We start from the raw sequence: 23,505 nt of genomic DNA, 5'->3' as shown, positions 1-23,505 counted from the left end.
GGTGACTATTGTTAACAGTACTGCATTGTATATTTGAAAGCTGCTAAGAGAGTAGATTGTAAAGGTTTCTACCATAAGAAAAAAAAATTTAACATCATGGTAATTGATGTTAAACTTATGGTGGTAATCATTTCACAATGTATACTTGTATCAAATCATTTTGTTGTACACCTAAAACTAATATAATGCTATATATAAGTTATATCTCAATTAAAAAATGACTAGAAGCAACAAAAACGAAATACATTGGACTTCATCAAAATTAAACACTTTTGGGCACCAAAGGACTATATCAAGATGGTGGAAAGATAACCCACAGAATAGGGGAAAATATTTGGAAATCATATATGTGATTAGAGATTAATATCCAGAATATATAAATAAATCCTGTAACTCAACAAAAAACTCAAAAGCCCAATTAAAAAATGGGTAAATGAAAAAAAAGGAGTGCCTGGGTGGCTCAGTTGGTTAAGTGTCTGCCTTCATCTCGTCATGATCCTGGGGTCCTGGGATCGAGCCCCATGTGGGGCTCCCTGCTGGGCAGGGAGCCCACTTCTCCCTCTCTGCTGCTCCCCCTCCCTCTGCTGCTCCCTCAGCTTATGCTCTCTCTCTCTCTCTCTGTCTCTCAAATAAATAAATAAAATCTTTTAAAAAATGGATAAAGGGCTCACACAGCCATTTCTCCAAGATATACAAATGGCCAGTAAGCACATGAAAAGATGTTCAAAATCACTAGTAATCAGGGACATGCAAATGAAAACCACAGTGAGATACCACTTAACATTTACTAGAATGGTTAAAATAAAAAAAATCAGATAATAACAAGTGTTGGTGAGGAGGTGTAGATATTGGAACCCTCATATGCTGCTAGTAGGAATGTAAAATGGCACTGTTGCTTTGGAAAACTATGGCATTTCCTCAGTTAAAACATAGAGTTCTCAGACCTAGTAGTTCCACTCAAGTATTACCCAAGAAAAATGAAAACACAGAAATTTGTACATAAATATTTATAGGAGCCTTATTCTTAGTAGCCAAAAGATGGGGGCAACCTAAATGTCGACTGATGAATAGATAAACAAAATATAGTATATCCATACCATGAAATATAATTCAGCCATAAAAAGGAATGAAGCACTGACACATTCTACAACATGGATGAACCTTGAAAACATTATGCTAAGTGAAAGAAGCCAGTGACAAAAGACCACATATTATATGTGATTTCATTCATATGAAATGTCCAAAAGAGAAAAATCTATACAGACACAGAGATTAATGGTTGCCTGGCAGTGGGGGTGGGGGCCTTAGGAGGTGGGAGGGTGATAGATAAAGGGTATCAGGCTTCTTTTTTTTTTTTTTAAAGATTTTAATTATTTGACAGAGAGAGAGAGATATCACAAGTAGGCATAGAGGCAGGCAGAGAGAGAGGGGAGGAAGCAGGCTCCCTGCGGAGCAGAGAGCCCGATGCGGGGCTTGATCCTAGGACCCTGAGATCATGACCCGAGCTGAAGGCAGAGGCTTTAAACCACTGAGCCACCCAGGCGCCCCTATCAGGCTTCTTTTTGAGGTGACAGAAATGTTCTAAAATTGACTGTGGTAATGGTGGCACATACCTGTGAATGTAACGCCTATTGAATTTTACACCTTAAATGTGTGAATTATATGCGAACTGTATTTCAGTAAAGCTGTTTAAAAAATGGTTCTGGGAGAAGCTGACATCCAATGTAAAAGAATGTAACTTGGATCCCTGCTGCACACCATGTACAACAATTAAGTCAAATGGATTTAAAGACCTAAATGTAAGAGTGAAACTACCAAACTCTTAGAACATAGAAGTAAATATTCATGGCTTTCTGTGTGGCAGTGGTTTCTTATATATAGGACATCAAAAGCACAAACAACAAAAGAAAAATTGATAAATTTGGTTTCATAAAAATTAAGTTTTTTTTTGTTTCAAAGGATGCCATCAAGAAAGTGAAAAAAACGAAGTACAGATTGTTAAACCTTAAAAATATTATGCTAAGTGAAAGAATTTCAGACACAAAGGCCACACATATTGAATGAATCCATTTTTATGAAATTACCAGGATGGACAGATCCATAGAGATAGGAAGTAGATTCATTTTGCCAGTAGATGTAAGAGGACTGAGGAGTGACTGCTGATGATAGGTATGGAGTTTCTTTTGGGGATAATGAAAATGTTCTGCAGTTACATAGTCATGATCGTTGCATATCCTTGTGAATATTACTAAAAAACACTGAATTGTTTGTCTTAGGGTGAATTTTATAGTGTGTGAATTATATCTCAAAGAAGAATATATATATAATGAAAAATATGTGCTAAAAACCAATTAACATTTGAAAACAATTTATCCCCAAGGAAATTCTGTGGTTTTAGATATTTGGAAATTATATTGGTGGTCCATTTGTTCAAAGCTCCAGCGAAATCGGTCAAAGAAAGAAGAATCTACTTATTTGCTTTGTTAGGAGCAGAGGATGAGATTCAGCAGCAATTTCTGTTTGTTTCTCTGAGCTTAGCAAAGCTGAGATGATGTAGTAATTATTTTTATTCCACATGGAATAAATTCACTGCAAAGAAATGTTTTAATAATTGTTTTTTATAAATTTAATTTATTTTGAATTGGTTTTGTATTTACATAATTCAAAATGCAGAAGCATTAGTTACCTCTGGGAGGTAACTAATGTTACTGATTATTTGTGAGTCCTTCTAGAGATATTTTTACACAGTGTTTTGATTTTTTAAAAAAATTTCCCTCCTGTAGTTTAGCATTTTTCAAAGAAATGACTTTTAGGGCAAAATAGAGTCAATGTAAATCTTGGTATTTGTAAACCCCCTTTTGAGTCCTGTAGTTGGCCATTGTTAATTTTGACAAATAAGTCTAAGAGAAACACTTTGGTGTCTCTAATTTTTGATTATGGCCACACTACAGGATCTTTATCCAAGGGCATGGAGACCCCCTAATGAATACTGGATTAATTTTATTGGACCCAAGACTTGTATTTTTATTTGTACTTCAATTTTAGGTAATAGCATCTTCATAATAACTGGTTACTTCCTGCTTATCATTGGTTTGGTAACAGTTTTACTTTACTTTAGTATTTCTCTTCTCCCTCTTATACAAAACGGTATTTTCTACATAATTTGTGATCTTTTCAAAAAGATTTTTTTTTGCAAATCTATACAATTTGCAAATTCTTTACATTGAGCTAATATTCTTCCAAATAAAATTTTTCCAAATGTCCACATAATTAAACATCTAATTAACACCCCGTAATTTACCTAAACATGAGTAATCTGTAGTGCTCTAAAAGAGGCCCTCAGATCTGCACTGGGAAGTCTCTCTTTTTTCCTTAATAATTTCTTTTTCTTTTAAAGATTTTATTTATTTATTTGACAGACAGAGATCACAAGTAGGCAGAGAGGCAGGCAGAGAGAGAGGAAGGGAAGCAGGCTCCCTGCTGAGCAGAGAGCCCCATGCGGGGTTTGATCCCAAGACCCTGGGATCATGACCTAATCCGAAGGCAGAGGCTTTAACCCACTGAGCCACCCAGGCGCCCTGAATAATTTCTTAAGCCTGAATCTAGTGCTGCTTTTATCATAATCATTTCACTTTACCCTTTAAACAAAAGAGTTTTATAAAAATATGTTCTTATTTCTTTTCTTGTAATTTTCATTTATCTTCCTTCCTGTCTAGTGGTTTGGTTTAATTTTCTTTATTCTCTTTCTTCTTCTACTGTTTTGGAAGCTTTATATTCTATTTCTAGTCTTCTACTGGTTACCTTTAAATTTTTAACATGTATTCTTTTTTTTAAATTAAATTTTTGTGTGTGTGCGTTCCAAAATTCATTGTTTATGCACCACACTCAGTGCTCCATCATGCAATACATGCCCTCCTTAATACCCACCACCAGGCTCACCCAACCCCCCACCCCTCTCCCCTCCCAAACCCTCAGTTTCAGTTTGTTTCTCAAAGTCCACAGTCTCTCATGGTTTGTCTCCCCCTCTGATTTACCCCAACTCACTTCTCCTCTCCATCTCTCAGTGTCCTCTGTGTTATTCCTTATGCTCCACAAGTAAGTGAAACCATAATTGACTCTCTCTGCTTGACTTATTTCACTCAAAATCTAAGGTTTATCTCTTTTTTAACATTCCAAATAAGAGCAGGATTCTTAGAATGCCTCAGCTATAAACTCCCTTCCCTATTACTGTTTTCTATTATTTCAGGTCTACTGTGTGTGTTTGAAAAGATAATATATCCTGTGTTACAAAATTTAAAAGATACAGAAGAGAGTAGATCTTAATGTTATCACCACAAAAAAAATGACAAGTGATGTGATAGAGGTGTTAGCTAATGGTGGTAATCCTATCACTACACAGACACACGCGCGCACACACACACACACACACACATGCACGTATCAAACCAACACATTGTACACCTTAAACTTATACCATGTTATGTCGATTGTATCTCAACTTTAAAAAGAGGTATAAAAGGTTATATACTAAACATTCTTTTTTCCACCCTTATCCCCTAACCATTTAGTTCCTCTCACCAGAGGAAAACACTGTTTCCATGGGATATATTAGGTTGATTTATATGAAAATGGCAATATTTGACTATTTTGATATGCAACAATGGCAATTTCACGTGATTCAAATTAGTTATAAGTGGGGACAAAAGATTCTTGCCTTCATACAATTTTCATTCCAGTGGTACATGTATTAGTTGATTATTGCAGTGTAAGAAATTACCTAAAAATTCAGTGGCTAGGGGCGCCTGGGTGGCTCAGTGGGTTAAGCCGCTGCCTTCAGCTCAGGTCATGATCTCAGGGTCCTGGGATCGAGTCCCTCATCAGGCTCTCTGCTTAGCAGGGAGCCTTCTTCCCTCTCTCTCTCTCTCTGCCTGCCTCTCCGTCTACTTGTGATCTCTCTCTGTCAAGTAAATAAATAAAATCTTAAAAAAAAATTCAGTGGCTTGAAACAACAAGCAGTTATTGTCTTGGAATTTTTGTGAGTCATAAATTTGGGAGTGGTTTTGCTGGGTGGTTCTCATTCAGGGTATTTCACGAGATTGTAGGCAGTATGTTGACTGGAGCCTCAGGCATCTAAAGGCTTAATTAAGTCTGAAATACCAGCTTCTAAGATGGTTCACTCACAAGGGCTATTGACAGGAGGCCTCAATTTCTTGCCACATGAACCACTCAAGCAGTGTCCTTATGATATGGCAGATGGCTTCCCCCAGCTTGGGCCATTCAAGAGAAAAGACAAGGAGGAATCCACAGTGACTTTTACCCCTCTCCCATAGTGCCTGCCTTTTATGATCCAGTTTTGGGAGTTACACCTTGTTTATTCCACCATATTCTGTTCGGAACCAAGTTATTGAGCACAGGTCACACTCAAGGGAAAGTAGTTAAATTCCACCTCATTTTTCTTTTTTTGAAGATTTTATTTATTTGCTAGAGAGAAAGTGAGCAAGTGAGAGAGAGGGAGAACATAAGCAGAGGGAGAGGGAGAAGCAGACTCCCTGCTGAGCACAGAGCCTGATGTAGGGCTCGATCCCAGGACCTGAGCCGAAGGCAGATGCTTAACCGACTGAGCCACCCAGGCGCCCCAAATTCCACCTTTTGAAAGAAGGAGTAACAAAGAATTTGTGAGCACATTTTGAAACCACCACAGGAAAGCAGATAATGAGCAATGAACACAGTAAGTAAATTATGGAGTATATTAGAAGATAAGTTCTATGAAAAAAAAGACAAAATAGAGCAGATGTAAGGGGAATCAGAGTGGATATGTATGGAAGGGATGTGGATTACAATTTTAAGCAGGGTGGTCAGTGTAAAACTCATTATGGGGATTATATTTGAGTAAAGGCTTGAAAGAGATGAAGTTAGCTAAGCAGGTATCTGGAAGAAGAAAGTCTATTCCAAGGGAATAGCTAAAGCAGTGGTCCTGAGATGAGAGTGAAATGAGATGAGAGAAAAGAATGCTGACCATATATATTTTTTAATTTATTTATTTGAGAGAGAGAGAGAGAGAGAGAGAGAGCACGAGAGGAGAGAGGTCAGTGGGAGAAGCAGACTCCCTGCTGAGCAGGGAGTCTGATGTGGGGCTTGATCCCAGGACTCCAGGATCATGACCCGAGCCGAAGGCAGTCGCTTAACCAACTGAGCCACCCAGGCGCCCCATGCTGACCATATTTTATTTGTAGAATAATTTCAGTTGAGAAATTGGGGGGAAAGTTGAGGAAGGATTATTTCCATGGCTGAAATTAGTGAGTTCATTGTTTCTAATAGGAATGTAAAGAAGAAATCAAGATGGATCGAAGTATGGGTGTGGATTCGGTCACCATCTCTGTTGAGGGGATGACATGTAGTTCCTGTGTTTGGACCATTGAGCAGCGGATTGGAAAACTGAATGGTGTACATCATATTAAAGTAAGTTAGTCTTTGGAAATAAGTAAAGTCAAATGTTGATTGGAATTCTAGAAAATTATTTTAAACACTGAGATAGAAGCAGATATACTGACACATTTGGCAATAAAGACTGAGAAGATTAATATATTTTCTTTGCCCCTTTAACTTTTCTTTTTATAAAAAATAAGAAATTGTAGTTTTAACTTAAAGACATCTGAAGATGGCTTGACATTACCATGGTTGTATATTTATAGATTTATGTTTTATATGTATAAATAAATATATATTACTCTTAATTTCATACTAAACTAAAATATATGTTTTCAGAGAAAGGGTGCTGGGCTTTCTTCTCTTATATAGCATGACAGTTATTATGTGAAATAATAATGTAATCTTCCTTAAGCACATGCATACAAGGTGTAATTTTCTAAGCTTTTTCACTTCAATTTTTAAAATGTTTCTAGTTAAATATATATAATATATATATATAATATATATAATAATATATATATAAGTAGTGTGTACATTCAGTATGGGACTTGAACTCACAACCCTGAGATCAAGAGTCACATGCTCTACCAACTGAGCCAGTCAACCACCCCTTTCACTTCAATTTTTTAAAAAAGGTTTATTTATTTACTTTAGAGAGAGAGTGGGGGTGGTGAGGGGGTGGGGCGGGGAGTCAGAGAGAGAAACGTAGGCACACTCCACACTGAACACAGAGCCCCATGCAGGGCTCAATTTCATGATCATGAGGTCATGACCTGAGCCGAAACCAAGAGTTGGATGCTTAACCTACTGTGCCACCCAGGTGCCCCTTCATTTCACTTACCAATTGCAAAAATAAAATTGACTTTTTTCAGACCACCTTAACACATTCCTGCTATAATTCATCTCAGAATGTTGATGAGAAGAGTGGTTTATAAATATATTCTAATTTGTCTGTAATGAACCTGAGTTAGTAATATAACTATTATAAATAAATATATAATAAATAAATAAATAATAAACATAACTATTATAAATAAATAAATTAAATGGCTTTGTTTCACACCTTCTAACCATAAGAACCAAAAGTCCCAAAGTCAATACAAGACTACCCTACAGGGAATATAGTGATGCCACCTCCCCTACTGTCTTACAAAAATTTTTTGAATGTTTCCCGTGTTCATTTTTTGACATAGACATGTGTTAAAGCTACAAAGGGTCTTACATATGACTTCAATAGTCTAATCTCCTCATTTTACAGATTACCAAATGGAAGCTTAGATTAATGAAGTGACTTGTGACACAGCTACCTATTACCAAAGCAAAACTAGAACTGAAGTTGCATGATTCCTGGGCCAGTGTATTTTCTGGTCATATAGTGTCTACAGATACAATTTAATTTGTGTATGGTTCTCAAACTTGTCATCTCCGAATTATTCTCTCACGTAAATTCTGAAAAAATTAATCATCATAAAGGTGCCTTTTACCACGAAATTGATGGATTAGCTTTGTGCGCCTAGTTTATATAAATTCTTATCAGAGTAATTCTAGTATTTTCAGTATGAAGAACCTTGAATTATGTTTGGTCATTACTTTTTAAAACTTTTTATTTTCATGTTGTTAAAAATGTCTTTGATTAGGGGTGCCTGGGTGGCTCAGTGGGTTAAGCCTCTGCCTTTGGCTCAGTTCATGGTCTCAGGGTCCTGGGATCGAGGCCCACATGGGGCTCTCTGCTCAGCAGGGAGCCTGCTTCCCCCCACCCCCGCCTGTCTCTCTGCCTACTTGTGATCATCAAATAAGTAAATAAAATCTTTAAAAAATGTCTTTGATATTAAAGCCTTTGGAGTAAAAAAAATGTTTTGGTTAATCTTTACTCTGTAATCCAGCTTTCTCAACTCAGCCTTTTGAGTCTAGCTTCCTTCACTTAGCATTATGCATTTGAGATCTATTTATGTTGTTTTTTGTATCACTAGTTCTTTCCTTTTTATTGCTGAGGGGTATTCCGTTGTGTGGATGTCCAACAATTTGTTTGCCCATTCACTTATTGGGAAACATTTGGATTGTTGCCACTTTTTTGTAATTATTTAATACAATGCTCTGAGTGTTCACATGGGAGTCTTTGTTTAGACATAGGTTTTCTCTTGGGAAGATTCCTAGGATTGAATTTGTTTTAGCATATGCTAAGTGTATGTATCATTTGTTGAGGTGTTTGCAAGTGATTTATCACAGTGACTGTACTATATTTTCTTCACCAGCAATGTTTGTGGGCTCTGCTTTTTTTAGATTCTCTCTAACACTTGGTATATCAGTCTTTTTAGCTATAGACATTCTAGTGGGTATGTAGTGGTATCACACTAATTGTCATTTCCTTAATGGCTAATGATGTTAAGCATTTCATGTGGTTGTTAGGTATTTGTATAACTTCTTTGGTCAAATGGCTGTAAAAACTTTTCTCAAATTTTTAGCTGTTATCTTTTTTTGTTTCCTTATTCAATTTTGATTATCCTTTATGTATTCCAAATATAAATCTCTTTTAGATATGTGTTTTGCAAATATTTTATTCAGTCTGCAGCTTGTCGTTTTCATTCATTTTTAAAAATATTTTATTTATTTATTTATTTAAAATTTTATTTATTTGGGAGAGAGAGAGATCACAAACTGGGTCTGCATAGAAGGAGCAGCAGACTCCCCACTGATCAGGGAGCCTGACTCGGGACTTGATCCCAGAACCCTGGGATCATGACCCAAACTAAAGCAGATGCTTAACTGACTGAGCCAACCAGGAGCCCCTTATTTATTCATTTTGGGGAGAGAGAGAGCATGCATGAGTGGGTGGTAGGGGCAGAGGGAAAGCCTCTTCAAGTACACTCCCAGCTGAGTGTGGAGCCCAACACAGGGATTGATCCCATGGCACATGAGACCATGACCTGATCCGAAAACCAAGAGTCAGATGCTTAATAGACTGAGCCACCCAGGCACCTCTCATTCTGTTTTTTAAAATTAAGTTTTTATTTATTTATTTATTAAAGATTTTTTATTTATTTATTTTGAGAGAGAGAGAGAGACAGAGTGAGAGAGAGCATGAGAGGGGATGTCAGAGGGAGAAGCAGACTCCCCATGGAGCTGGGAGCCCGATGTGGGACTCGATCCCAGGACTCTGGGACCATGACCTGAGCCGAAGGCAGTTGCTTAACCAACTGAGCCACCCAGGTGCCCAAGTTTTTATTTAAACTCCAGTTAGTGGGGTGCCTGGGTGGCTCAGTTGTTAAGTGTCTGCCTTTGGCTCAGGTCATGATCCCAGGCTGGGATCGAGCCCCGCATCGGGCTCCCTGCTTGGTGGGAAGCCTGCTTCTCCCTCTTCCACTTCCCTTGCTTGTGTTCTCTCTCTGGCTGTCTGTCTCTCTGTCAAATAAATAGATAAAATCTTTTAAAAAAAATAAATTCCAGTTAGTTAACCTACTTTATAATATTATTTCATGTGCACAATGTAATGATTCAGCATTTACATGCAACACCCGGTGCTCATCCCAAGTGTCCTCATTAATCCCTGTCACGCATTTAACCCATCCGCCTCTGGTAACCATCAGTTTGTTCTATATGGTTAAGAGTCTGTTTCTTGGTTTTCCTCTCTTTTTCCCCACATTTCTTTCGTTTTTTAAATTCTGCATATGAATGAAATCATACAGTGTTTGTCTTTCTCTGACTTATTTCGTTTAGCATGATACTCTCTAGCTCCATCCACCTCATTGCAAATGGGAGATTTCATTCTTCTTTGGTTGATTAACATTCCTTTTGTACATTCCATATACACAAAATGTATGTACACAAATACACACGCAAACACACACACACACACACACACACACACACACACACACTACATCTTCCTTATCCATTTATCAGTGGATGGATGTTTGGTCTCTTTCCAAACTTTGACTATTGTTGATAATGCTGCTGTAAACACCAGGGAGCATGCATTCCTTGGAATTAGTATTTTTGTATTCTTTGGGTAAATACATAATAGTGCAATTGCTGGATCATAGGGTAGTTCTGTTTTTTTTTTTAAAGATTTTATTTATTTAAGGAGAGAGAAAGCACACAAGCAGGGTCAGGGGCCAGAGGGAGAGGGGGAAGCAGGCTCAATCCCTGGACCCTGGGATCATGACCTAAGCCACTCAGGCGCCCCAGGGTAGTTCTATTTTTACATGTTTGAGGAACCTTCACACTGTTTTCCAGAGTGGCTGCACCAAGTTTCCATTTCCACCAACAGTGTAAGAGGGTTCCCCTTCCCCTGTATCCTCACTAACACATCTTCTTTCCTGTGTTGTTAATTCTAGCCATTCTGGCAGGTGTGAGGTCATAGCTCATTGTAGTTTTGATTTGTATTTCCCTGATGATGAGTGATATTGAGCATGTTTTCATGTATCTGTTAGCCATCTGTAAGTCTTTGGAAAAATGTCTGTTCAGGTCTTTTGCCCATTTCTTAACTGGATTATTGTCTTTTCTTTGTTGAGTTTTAACTTCTTTATGTATTTTGGATACTAATCTTTTGGCAGATATATCACTTACAAATATCTTCTTCCATTCCATAGGTTGCCTTTTTGTTTTGTTGTTGTTTGCCTTGTTAGTTTGCTGTGCAGAAGCTTTTTATCTTGATGACGTCCCATTAGTTCATTATTTGCTTTTGTTTCCCTTGCCTCAGGAGACATACCTAGTAAGAAGTCACTACAGCTGGTGTCAAAGAGATTATACCTGTGTTCTCTGGGATTTTAATGATTTCCTGTCTCACATTTCGGTCTTTAATCCATTTTGAATTTATTTTTATGTATGCTGTAAGAAAGTGCTCCAGTTTCATTCTTTTGCATGTTGCTGTCCAGTTTTCCCAACATAATTTGTTGAAGAGACTCTTTTTCCCATTGGATATTCCTTCCTGCTTTGCCAAAGATTAAATGACCATATAGTTGTGGGTTCATTTTTGTGTTTTCTATTCTGTTCCATTCATCTATGTATCTGCTTTTATGCCACTACCGTATTGTCTTGATCACTGCAGCTTTGCTTTTTTTAATTATTTAAAAAAATTTTATTTAAATTCAATTAACTAAAATACAATGTATTATTAATTTCAGAGGTAAGATGCCAGTGATACATCAGTCTTATATAATACCCAGTGCTCATTATATTACATGCCCTCCTTAATGTCCATCACTCAGTTACCCCATCACCCCACTCCCCTCACCTCCAACAACCCTCAGTTTGTTTCCTATAGTTAAGAGTCTCTTATGGTTTGTCTCTCTCTCTCTGATTTTGTCTTGTTTTATTTGTTTTCCTCTCTTCCCCGATGATCCTCTGCTTTGTTTCTTAAATTCCACATGAGTGAAACCATATGATAATTGTCTTTCTCTGACTGACTGACTTTGCTTAACATTGATACCCTCTGGTTCCCTCCGTGTCATTGCAAATGGCAAGATTTCATGTTTTGGATGGCTGAGTAGTATACCATTGTATATATATATACACCACATATCCTTTGGATGTCTGGGGTCTTTCCATAGTTTGGCTATTGTGGACATTGCTGCTATAAACATTGCGGTGAGGGGCCCCTTTGGATCACTACATTTGTATGTTTGGGGTAAATACCCAGTAATGCAATTGCTGGGTCATAGGGTAGCTCTATTTTCAAATTTTGAGGAACCTCCATACTATTTTCCAGAGTGGCTGCACTAGCTTGCATTCCCACCAAAAGTATAAGAGGGTTCCCCTTTCTCCATGTCCTCGCCAACATCTGTCGTTTACTGATTTGTTAATTTTAGCCATTCTGACTGGTGTGAGGTGGTATCTCATTGTGGTTTTAATTTGTATTTCCCTGATACTGAGTGATGTTGAGCAATTTATCATGTGTCTGTTGGCCATCTGGATGTCTTCTTTGCAGAAATGTCTGTTCATGTCTTCTGCCCATTTCTTCATTGGATTATTTGTTCTTTGGGGGTTAAATTTGATAAATTCTTTATCGATTTTGCATACTAGCCCTTTATCTGATAAGACATTTGCAGATACCATCTCCCTTTCTGCCATTTGTCTTTTGGTTTTGTTGACTGTTTTCCTTTGCAGTGCAAAAGCCTTTTATCTTGATGAAGTACCAATAGTTCATTTTTGCCTTTGTTTCCTTTGCCTTTGAGATGTATCTAGCAAGAAGTTGGTACAGCCAAGGTCACAGAGGTTTCTGCCTGTATTCTCCTCTAGGATTTTGATGGATTCCTGTCTCACATTTAGGTCTTTCATCCATCTTGAGTCTATTTTTGTGTGTGGTGTAAGGAAAGGTACAGTTTCAGTCTTCTGCATTTGGCTGTCTAATCTTCCTAATACCATTTGTTGAAGAGACCGTCTTTTTTCCATTGGATATTCTTTCCTGCTTTGTCAAAGATTAGTTGACCATAGAGTTGAGGGTCCATTTCTGGGTTCTCCATTCTGTTCCACTGATCTGTGTGTTTGTTTTTGTGCCAGTATCGTACTATCTTGATGATTACAGCTTTGTATAGAGCTTGAAGTCCGGAATTGTGATGCCGCCAGCTTTGATTTTCTTTTTTAACAATCCCCTGGCAATTTGGGGCCTTTTCTAGTTCCGTGCAAATATTAGGATTGTTTGTTCCGGCTCTGTGAAAAACGTTAATGGTATTTTTTTTTTTTTTTAGAATGAGAGAGAGAATGCAAGAGTGGCGGGGGAGGGGTTGCAGAGGGAGAGGGAGAAGCAGACTCCCCGCTGAGCAAGGAGCCCAATGTGGGGCTTGATCCCAGGACTGTGAGATCATGACCTGAGCCAAAGGCAGATGCTTAACCAACTGAGCCACCCAGGTGCCCAAAGTTAATGGTATTTTGATAGGGATTGTATTGAATGTGTAGATTGCTCTAGGTAGCATAGATATTTTCACAGTATTTGTTCTTCCAATCCATGAGCATGGAATATTTTTCCATTTCTTTTTGTCTTCCTCAATTTCTTTCATGAGTCTTCTATAGTTTTCTGAGTATAGATCTTTTGCCTCTTGGGTTGGATTTATTTGTAGGTATCTTATGGGTTTTGGTGTAATTGTAAATGGGATCAACTCCTTATTTCTCTTTCTTTTGTTTTCATTGTTACTGCATGGAAATGCAACTGATTGCTGTGCCTTTGTTTTATATCCTGCCTCTTTGCTGAAAACCTGTATGAGTTCTTGCAATTTTGGGGTGGAGTCTTTGGGTTTTTAATATAGAATATCATGTCATGTGTGAAGAGTGAAAGTTTGACTTCTTCTTTGTTGATTTGGATGTGTTTCTTTAATTTTTTGGTAATTGGTTTACATAATTGGCTGCCCCCATGTTAGGGGCATAAATATTTACAATTGTTCAATCTTCTTGTTGGATAGATGGTGTAAGTATGGCATAGTGCCCTTCCTCATGTCTTATTACAATCTTTAGTTTAAAATATAATTTGTCTGATATAAAGGATGCCATCCCAGCTTTCTTTTGAAGTCCCTTAGCAGGATAAATGGTTTTCCACTCCCTCACTTCCAATCTGGTGGTGTCCTTGGGTCTAAAGTGAATCTCTTGCAGACTGCATATTGATGGATTTTGCTTTTTTATCTAATCTCATACCCTATGTCTTTTGAATTGGGTATTTCATCTATTTACATTCAGAGTAATTACTGAAAGATATGAACTTGGTGCCATTGTATTACCTGTAAAGTCACTGTTTCTGTATATTGTCTCTATTCCTTTCTGATCTTTGTTCCTTTTGGGCTCTGTCTTTGCTTAAAGGATCTCTTTTAGTATTCCTTGCAAGGCTGGGTTAATGATCACAAATTCTTTTAGTTTATGTTTGTCCTGGAGGCTTTTTATCTCTCTTTCTATTTTTAATAACATTCTAGCTGGAAAAAGTATTCTTGGCTGCATATTTTTCTCATTTAGCACCCTAAATATATCATGCCAGTCCTTTCTGACTTGCCATGCCTCTGTGCATACTTCTGCTTCCAGTCTAATGTTTCTGCCCAAGTAGGTTATGGACCTCTTATCCCCAGGATGCTTTCAAGATTTTCTCTTTGTCTCTGAGATTTGCAAGTTTCACTAATATATGTCGGAGTGTTGTCCTAATTTTATTGATTTTGAGGGGGGTTCTCTGTGCTTCCTGGATTTGGATGCCTATTTCCTTCCCCATATCAGGGAAGTTCTCTGCTATAATTTGCTCAAATATACTTTCTGCCCTACTCCCTATCCTCTTCCTCTCAGATCCCAAGTATTCTAATATCTCTTCGCTTTATAGTATCACTTATCTCTCAAATTCTCCCCTCGTGATTCAGTAGTTGTTTATCTCTCTTTTTCTCAGTTTCTTTATTCTTCTATCATTTTATCTTCTGTATCACTAATTCTCCTTTCTGCCTTATTTATCCTAGCAGTTGGAGCCTCCATTTTTGTTTGCGTCTCATTAATAGCCTTTTATTTCAACTTGATTAGATTTTTGTTCTTTTATTTCTCCAGAAAGGGATTATCTACTGTCTTCTATGCTTTTGTCAAGCCCTGCTAGTATCTTTATAATAATTATTCTGAACTCTAGTGCTGACATCTTACTTATGTCCATACTGATTGGGTCCCTGGAAGTACTGCCTCTTGTTCTCTTTTTTGAGGTGAGTTTTTCTGTCTTGTCATTCTCCCATCTTGCAGAAAGTGATTTTTTTTTCTCTTCTTAGAGTTATAGCTATTGTTTTCTTAGATCACCTGTTGAATTTACAGGTGTTCAGAATGGTTGTAATATAACTTGAAGTCTGGCTTAGCTTTTCTTTTTCAAAATTGTTTTGGCTATTTGGGGTCTTTTGTGGTAGCATACACATTTTAGGATTGTTTGTTCTAGCTTTGTGAAAAGTGCTTGTGGTATTTTAATAGGGATTGTATTAAATGTGTAGATTGCTTTGAGTAGTATAGACATTTTAATAGTACTGGTTCTTCCAATCCATGAGCTTGAAATATTTTTCCATTTCTTTGTGTCCTCTTCAATTTTTTTCATAAGTGTTCTATAGTTTTCAGAGTACATACCCTTTACCCCATTGGTTAGGCTTATTCCTAGGTATCTTATGGTTTTTGGTGCAATTGAAGATGGGATTGATTTCTTGATTTCTCTTTCTGCTGCTTTATTATTGGTGAATAGAAATGCAACGGTTTTCTGTATGTTGATTTTGTATCCTGCAGCTTCACTGAATTCATGTATCAATTCTGGTGGATTTTTTTTTTTTTTGGTGTATCTTTCAGGTTTTCTATATAGTGCATCATGTCATCTTCAAATAGTGAAGGTTTTACTTCTTCCTCACCAATTTGGATACCTTTTATTTCTTTTCACTGTCTGATTGCTGATGCTACGACTTCTAGTACTATGTTAAATAACAGTGGTGAGAGTGGACATCCCTGTCTTGTTCCTGACCGTGAGGAAAAGCTCTCAGTTTTTTCCCCATTGAGAATTGTATTAGCTATGGGCTTTTCATAAATGAACTTTATTATGTTGAGGTATGTTCCATATAACCCTACTTTGTTGAGGGTGTTTTTTTTTTTTAAATCCTGAATGGTTGTCGTACTTTCTTAAGTGCTTTTTCTGCATCTATTGAGAGGATCAGATGGTTCTTACTCTTCTTTTTATGAATGTGGTATATCATGTTGATTGATTTATGAATATTGAACCACTCCTGCAGACCAGGAATTAATTCTACTCAATCGTGTACAGTGAGTCTTTTAACATACTGTTGGATTAGATTTGATAGTAGTTTGTTGAGAATTTTTACATCCATGTTCATCAGAGATATTGTCCTATGTGTAATTCTCTTTTTTAGTGGAGTCTTTGTCTGGTTTTGCCCTGTTTGTTGGGAGATTTCGATTACTGATTCAGTTTCTTTTTTGGTTATTGGTTGGTTCAAATTTTGTTTTTTCCTGTTTCAATTCTGGTAGTTTATGTACTTCTAGGAATTTATCCATTTCTTTCAGATTGTCCAATTTGTTGGCATACAATTTTTCATAATATTCTCTTACAGTTAGTATTTCTCTGGTGTTAGTTGTGATTTCTTGTCTCTCATTTGTGGTTTTATTTATTTGGGTCCTTTCTCTTTTGTTTTAAGGAAGTTTTCAGCTGTTATTTCCTTAGATAAATTTTTTGCCTCCTTTACTCTCTCTTCTTTTTCTGGTACTCCTATAATGTGAATGTTATTATGTTTGATGGAGTTACTGAGTTCCCTAAGTCTGTTCTCATATCTATAATTCTTCTTTCTCTCTTTGGTTGAACTTCATTATATTCCATTGTTTTCTCTTCTACATCACTTATTCGTTCCTCTACTTCTTTACACCTCCTGTTCATTTTATGTAGTCTCTTTCAAATAGCAGTTACTGCATTTTTCATTTCTTGTTTAAAAAGATTTATTTATTTACTTTAGAGAGAAGGAGAGGGAGGGAGGGAGGGGGAGATAGAAACTGAAGCAGACTCCACACTGAATGTGGAGCCTGATATGCGGCTTAAGATCATGACTTGAGCCGAAACCAAGAGTCAGATGCTCAACTGACTGCGCAACCCAGGCATCCTACATTTTTCATTTCTGAGTTATTCTTTTTTAACTCTTTTATCTGGCTGTGAGGGGCTTGCTGAATTCTTCTATATTTTTTTCCTCAGGCCCAGTGAATATCCTTATGATTATTGCTTTAAATTCTCCACCAGGCATATTACTTATATCTTTTTTGCTTAGATTTCTGGCTATCACCTTATCTTATTGTTTCATTTAGGATAAATTCCTCTGTCTTGGCATTTTGTCTGGGTCTCTGTCTTCTGTGTGTTAAAACATAAAAACTTAAAAACCTTTTTATATTTTGTGCTCTGGACATAATGGCTTTATGACGATGAGGTCATTTACTCTCAGGGCCTGGCACTTCAGGGAGTGACTCTGGTGTGTGCTGTGTGCACTCTGCTGCTGTGTTTTGGCTGCTCTATCCTTCCGGCCAGTTGTCTGCAGAGGTTCTCCTTGCCTGCAGTGGGCAGCGTTTGGTCCTTGGCCAGAGTGTGGAGACTTTTAACTTGGTGTGCTCTGGTCTTCTTATGACATGAGACCTGATAACTACTTATGCTGGCCCAGAAGGCTTACAGAACTCTCTGGTCAGGAGACCTACAGTGGGCTTCCACTGGTCTTCTAGGGAAGGGGCTTCCTGTGCAGGGACTGAGGCAGACTTGACTGGGAAGGGCAGTACTGGCAGAGCACAGAGTATGAGACCTAGTGCAAGCAGGTTAGACAACCAGTGTCAGTGCTGTGTTGTTTGCTGTCTGTGGCTGTGTGTTTATGCTGCTGGGGAGGGAAATGGTGCCAGACAGGTCCTTTTTCCCCTCAAGAGGGGTCTCTGTGCTTATTGTTTGAGGGAATCATTCCCAGAAGAACAAACAATCTCCCTCTTGTGTTGCCTAGGCATTTTCAGTCAATGTTTTCACACTGCTTCTGGTGTGTTTGCCTGCCTTCTTTCCAGGAGCAATGCAGTGGCCTCTGGGCTCTATGCCAGCCATGCTTGCCAACTTTTAAAACTTCAAGCTTTAGGGACATGTTGTGGGCTGGGGCCTGCAGTGTTCTTCTGGGTGAGGGTCTCACCATTCTCGGAATGAAGGAGGTTTGACTGAGAGGGGCAGTTGTGCCAGAGCACAGGGGCATGGGGCTTGGATCTAGTATGCTAGGCAGCCAGTGTTGGGACCAAGCATCCCTGGTTGGGTGGCTCTGTGTTTATGGTGAGGGGCAGAGGAGAAAAGAGGCATCTATCAGCTCTTTTGTCTCTGGAGAGGTATCTCTGTGAAGGCTCCCTCTCACAGACGTGCTCCAAGGAGAGTGAATAACTGTCCCATGTGTGCCCCAGGTGTTCCTGATTGTGGTGTCTGCTTCTGGGTTGTTTGCTTGCCTTCTCTCCAGGATTAGGGCAGTACCCTCAGAGCTCTATCCCAGCCAAGCCAGTGACCTTTAAAATTCCAGTCTTTTCAGCCTTGCTGGTTGCAGAAACTCATGAAGATCAGCCACTCTCATTTTCCCAGCCAACGGCTTTGAGGAAGTGTTCTTGTGCATTCCCCTGTGTGTTCTTCTCTCTTTTGCCTTTCTCCATGATGAGGGCTCCCTCATCTCTGCAGCACCCGCAATCCATTTCTCCCCCAAACCACATCTCCATACTTCCTACCTTCCTTCATGTAGCCTCTTCTCTCTCTCTATTTGTGGAATTTGTTCTTTCAGTCCTCAGATTGATTTCTTGGGTATTCAGAATGATTTGATAACTATCTAATTGTGTTTGAGGAACTAGATGAGCCTAGAGTCCTCCTATTATACCACCATCTTAGCTCCCCCTGTCTTTTCATTCTTTTAAAAGTGTCTTTCCCAGAGCAGATGTTTTTACTTTTGATGAATTCCAGTTTATCTACTCTTTTTCTTTATAGGTCTTGTTTCTGGTGTCATATTTAAGAAATCTTACCCAAGGTCTTACACAAGGTCACAAAGATTTTTCTTCTATGTCATCTAAATTTTATCATTTTATGTTTTATATTTAAGTCTATGATTCAGTTTTGTTTGAGAGAGAGAGGGAGAAGGAGAGAAAGAGATCACAAATGTGGAAGGGGGTTCAGAGGGAAAGGGAGAGAGACTCTTAAACAGGTTCCTTGTCCACTGTGGAGCCCGACATGGAGCTTGATCTCCCGACACTGAGATCATGACCTGTGCTGAAATCAAGAGTCATATGCTTAAGTGAGTGAGCCACCCAGGCGCCCCTCATTTTAAATGAATGTGTACACAGTTAAGATGTGGATTGAAATTACTTTTTTATATGAGTATCTAGTTTTTCCAAGAAGTACTGTTTGTGCTTCTTGTAAGTCTATTCTTTACGCATTGAATTGCCTTTGTACCTTTGTTGAATATCAGTTGACCACATATTTATGGGTATATTTTTGTATGCTCTGTTCAATTGATCTGTGTTTCTATGCATTTGCCAATAAATACCATACAGTTTTGGTTATTGTAGCATTATAGAAAAATCTTAAAATCAGTCTGTCCTCAACTTTGATTTTTTTTTGAAGATTGTTTTAACTATTCTAGTTCCTTTCCATTTCCATATAAATTTCTATCAAAATTTCTGCTGGGATTTTGATGTGGATTGTGTTGATTCTGTAGATCGCTTTGGATAGGATTAAGATCTTTATTTTTTTTAAGATTATTTATTTATTTATTTATTTGACAGACAGAGATCACAAGTAGGCAGAGACACAGGCAGAGAGAGAGGAGGAAGCAGGCTCCCAACTGAGCAGAAAACCCGATGTGGGGCTCGATCCTAGGACCTGATGATCTGAGCCAAAGCCAGAGGCTTTAACCCACTGAGCCACCCAGGTGCCCCTAAATTTTTTTTTAAAAGATTTTATGTATTTATTTGTGAGAGAGAGAGAGAACAGCACATGAACAGGGGAGAGGGGAAGTGGGAGAGGGAGAAACAGACCCCTCGTTGAACAGGGAGCCTGATGCAAGGCTTGATCTCAGGACCCTAGGATCATGACCAGAGCTAAAGGCAGGTGCTTAACCAGCTGAGCCACCTAGGTGCCCCAGGATTAACATTTTAACAATATTGAGTTTTCTAATCTGCTTATGATATATATTTTCATATATTTAGGTATTCCTTGGTTTCTTTTACCAGAGATCTATAGTTTTCAGCATGCAGATCTTAAATATATATTTTTTAGATTTATATTTAAGTAATTCATGTTTTTAAATAATACTTAAATGATACTGTTTCTTAAATTTTAGTTTCATTTCTTCATTTTAAACTGACAGAAATGCAGCTCATTTTTGTATGTTGACTTTGTATCCTGAAGTTCACTAAATTATCTTATTAAATCTATTGGGTTTTTTGTAGATTCCTTGGGATTTTCTGCATAAGCAATTATGTCATCAGGGCATAAAGATAATTTTATTTCTCTCTAGTATGTATGACTTTTTTATTTCTTTTTCTTGCTTTATTGAACTGGGTAGAACCGCCATTACAATTTTGAATAGAAGTGGTAAAAATGGACATCTTTGTCTTTTTTCTGATAATGGGGGTGGGAAACGTTCAGTGATTCATCATTAAGTATTGTGTTGGGTTTTTGCAGATGGCCTATATCAAATTAAGGAAGTTTCTTTCCATTCCTAGTTTTCTGAGATTTTTTTGTTTTTAATTATGAATAGATGTTGAAGTTTTTCAACTGCTTTTTTTGCATATAGGGATGATCATATTATTTTTCTTCTTTAGGCTGTTAATGTGGTGAATTATATTGATTCATTTTCAAATGTTGCACCAGCCATGTAGTCATAGGATAAAGCCTACTTGGTCAAAGAGTACATACATTTTTAAAAGTTTTTATTTAAATTCCAGTTAGTCAACATACAGGGTAATATTAGTTTCAGGTGTACAATATAGTGATTGAGCCCTTCCATACAACACCCAGTGCTCATCATAGCAAGTGCATCCCTTAGTCCCCATCAAGTATTTAACTCATTCCCCACCTGCCTCCCTTCTGGTAACTCTCTGTTTGTTCTCTATATTTAAGAGTTTGTTTCTTGGGGTGCCTGGGTGGCTCAGTGGGTTAAAGCCTCTGCCTTCGGCTCAGGTCATGATCCCAGGGTCCTGGGATCGAGCCCCACATTGGGCTTTCTGCTCCGCAGGGAGCCTGCTTCCCCCGCTCTCTCTCTACCTGCCTTTCTGCCTACTTGTGATCTCTGTCTGATAAATAAATAAAATCTTTTTTTAAAAAAAAGAGTTTGTTTCTTGGTTTGCCTTTATTGCTCTTTTTTCCTTGACCCTTTGCTCATTTGTTTTGTTTCTTAAATTCCACATATGAGTGAAATCATATGGTATTTGTCTTTCTCTGACTTATTTCACTTAGCATAATACTTTTTAGCTCCATCCATGTCATTGCAAATGGCAAGATTTCATTCTTTTTGATGGCTCAGTAATATTCCATCATGTGTGAGTATATGTATATACATATATACATATACATACACATAAACATATGTATATACCACATCTTCTTTATCCATTCATTAGTTGATTGCACTACTAGGTATTTACTCAAAGAGTACAAAAATACTAATTCAGAGGGATACATGCAGCCCAGTGTTCATAGCAGCATTATCTATAATAGCTGAATTATAGAAACAACCCAAATGTCCGTTGACTGAGCACTTAAGTTTTATTTATTTATTTATTTATTATTTTAAAAAGATTTTATTTATTTATTTAACAGAGAGAGACACAGTGAGGGAGGGAGCACAAGCAGGGGGAGTGGGAGAGGGAGAAGCAGGCTTCCTGCCGAGCAGGGAGTCTGACACCCAGGTTGCTCCCAGGACCCTGGGATCATGACCTGAGCAGAAGGCAGACACTTAATGACTGAGCCACCCAGGTGGTCCTATTTATTTATTTTAGAGAGAGTCTGTGTACTCAAGTGGGGGGAGGAGCAGAGGGGGAGAGAGAGAGAGAGAGAGAAAGAAAGAGCAAGAGAGAGGCAGTCTTCACACTGAGTGGGTGGCCTGATATGAGGCTTGATTGCATTATCCTGAGATCATGATCTGAGCCCTAATCAAGAGGGGATGCCTGGAGGGCTAAGTCAGTTAAGCCGCTGCCTTCAGCTCAGGTCATGATTCCAGGATCCTGGGATCAAGCCCCACACTGGTCTCCCTGCTCAGCGAAGAGCCTGCTTCTCCCTCTCTCTCAGCTGGCTGCTCTGCCTACTTGTACTCTCTGTGTCAAATAAATAAATAAACCTTAAAAAAAAGTCAGATGCTCAACCAACTGAAGCACACAAGCACCCTGAGTACTTTTTTTTTTTTCTGAGTACTTGTAGTGAGAAATTTCAAACATAGAGAAAAGTAGAGAGCCTGGTGCCTACTACAAGGAATCTCCCTGTACCTATTACCCAGGAGAGTCCTTGCTGTTTATTTTCATGACATTCTCATCATTTGAATTTGATAATGTATTTTGCTGATGCTTTTAATAGTTGATCGAGGCCTTTTTGCCTATTGTACTTTGTTAAAGTAGAAGTCTCTGACTAGCTCATGGATTTTCCTAGTATATCTCAATACCATTTCCAAGCCTTTCTGCTGCCCACCCTTTTTTCCTTGTTACTCTTCAGGATTGTCAGCGTTGTTTGGAGTGTAGCTAATGTCCACACTCTCGTGCTTCATTCAGTTTGGCTCTCCTTCTGTTCTCCCCTATTTCTTTCCAGTTTGTATCTAAGGGTCCAAAGGAATTAACAATATTGCCTTCTTGCCAAAAGTTTAGGAATTCCTACTATAATGAAAGTAATATATGGATGCTTTTCTTAAATATTATACTATGAATTGCTGACTCTTGAGAATGTTTATTTTCAGTATTTTCATCAATCCCCAGATGTGTCATTTTTAACTGAGTTGTTTCCTAATTTGTGTAATGTACTGATTATTTTAATTTTTACCTATTTTTTAAATTTCTTTTCAGTGTTAAGAGTTCATTGTGTATGCATCACACCCAGTGTTCCATGCAATACGTGCCCTCCACAATACCCACCACCGGGCTCACCCAACCTCCCACCCTCCGCCCCTCCAAAACCCTCAGTTAGTTCCTCAGAGTCCACAGTCTCTCATGGTTCATCTCCCCCTCCAATTTCCCCCAACTCCCTCCTCCTCTCCATCTTCCTATGTCCTCCGTGTTATTCGTTATGTTCCACAAATAAGCGAAACCATACTATAACTGATTCTCTCTGCTTGACTTATTTCACTCAGCATAATCTCTTCCAGACCCATCCATGTTGATACAAAAGTTGGGTATTTATCCTTTCTGATGGAAGCATAATACTCCATGGTATATATGGACCACATCTTCTTTATCCATTCGTCCGCTGAAGGGCATCTTGGTTCTTTCCACAGTTTAGCGACCGTGGCCATTGCTGCTATGAACATTGGGGTACAGATGGCCCTTCTTTTCACTACATCTGTATCTTTGGGGTAAATATCCAGTAGTACAATTGCAGGGTCATAGGGAAGCTCTATTTTTAATTTCTTAAGG

The 23,505-nt window shown here is 38.2% G+C and overlaps 1 protein-coding gene across 1 annotated transcript in view; it reads left to right on the top strand.

The window, feature by feature from the left end:
* The window catches only part of LOC111160936 (ATPase copper transporting alpha), a 172,392-nt gene that overhangs the window by 56,845 nt on the left and 92,042 nt on the right, over window positions 1–23,505 (top strand). The window contains exon 2 of the mRNA XM_022524336.1: window positions 6,319–6,459. Coding sequence (XP_022380044.1) covers window positions 6,340–6,459 — 120 coding nt within the window. The 5' untranslated portion in view covers window positions 6,319–6,339. The remainder of the gene's footprint in view (window positions 1–6,318; window positions 6,460–23,505) is intronic.

Source organism: Enhydra lutris, unplaced genomic scaffold (genome assembly GCF_002288905.1).
Source record: "Enhydra lutris kenyoni isolate GAN:26980312 unplaced genomic scaffold, ASM228890v2 scaffoldscaffold79, whole genome shotgun sequence".
Lineage (NCBI taxonomy): Eukaryota > Metazoa > Chordata > Mammalia > Carnivora > Mustelidae > Enhydra > Enhydra lutris.
The sequence above is the reverse complement of the archived record's forward strand: the minus strand, read 5'-3'. Positions and strand labels throughout refer to the sequence as shown.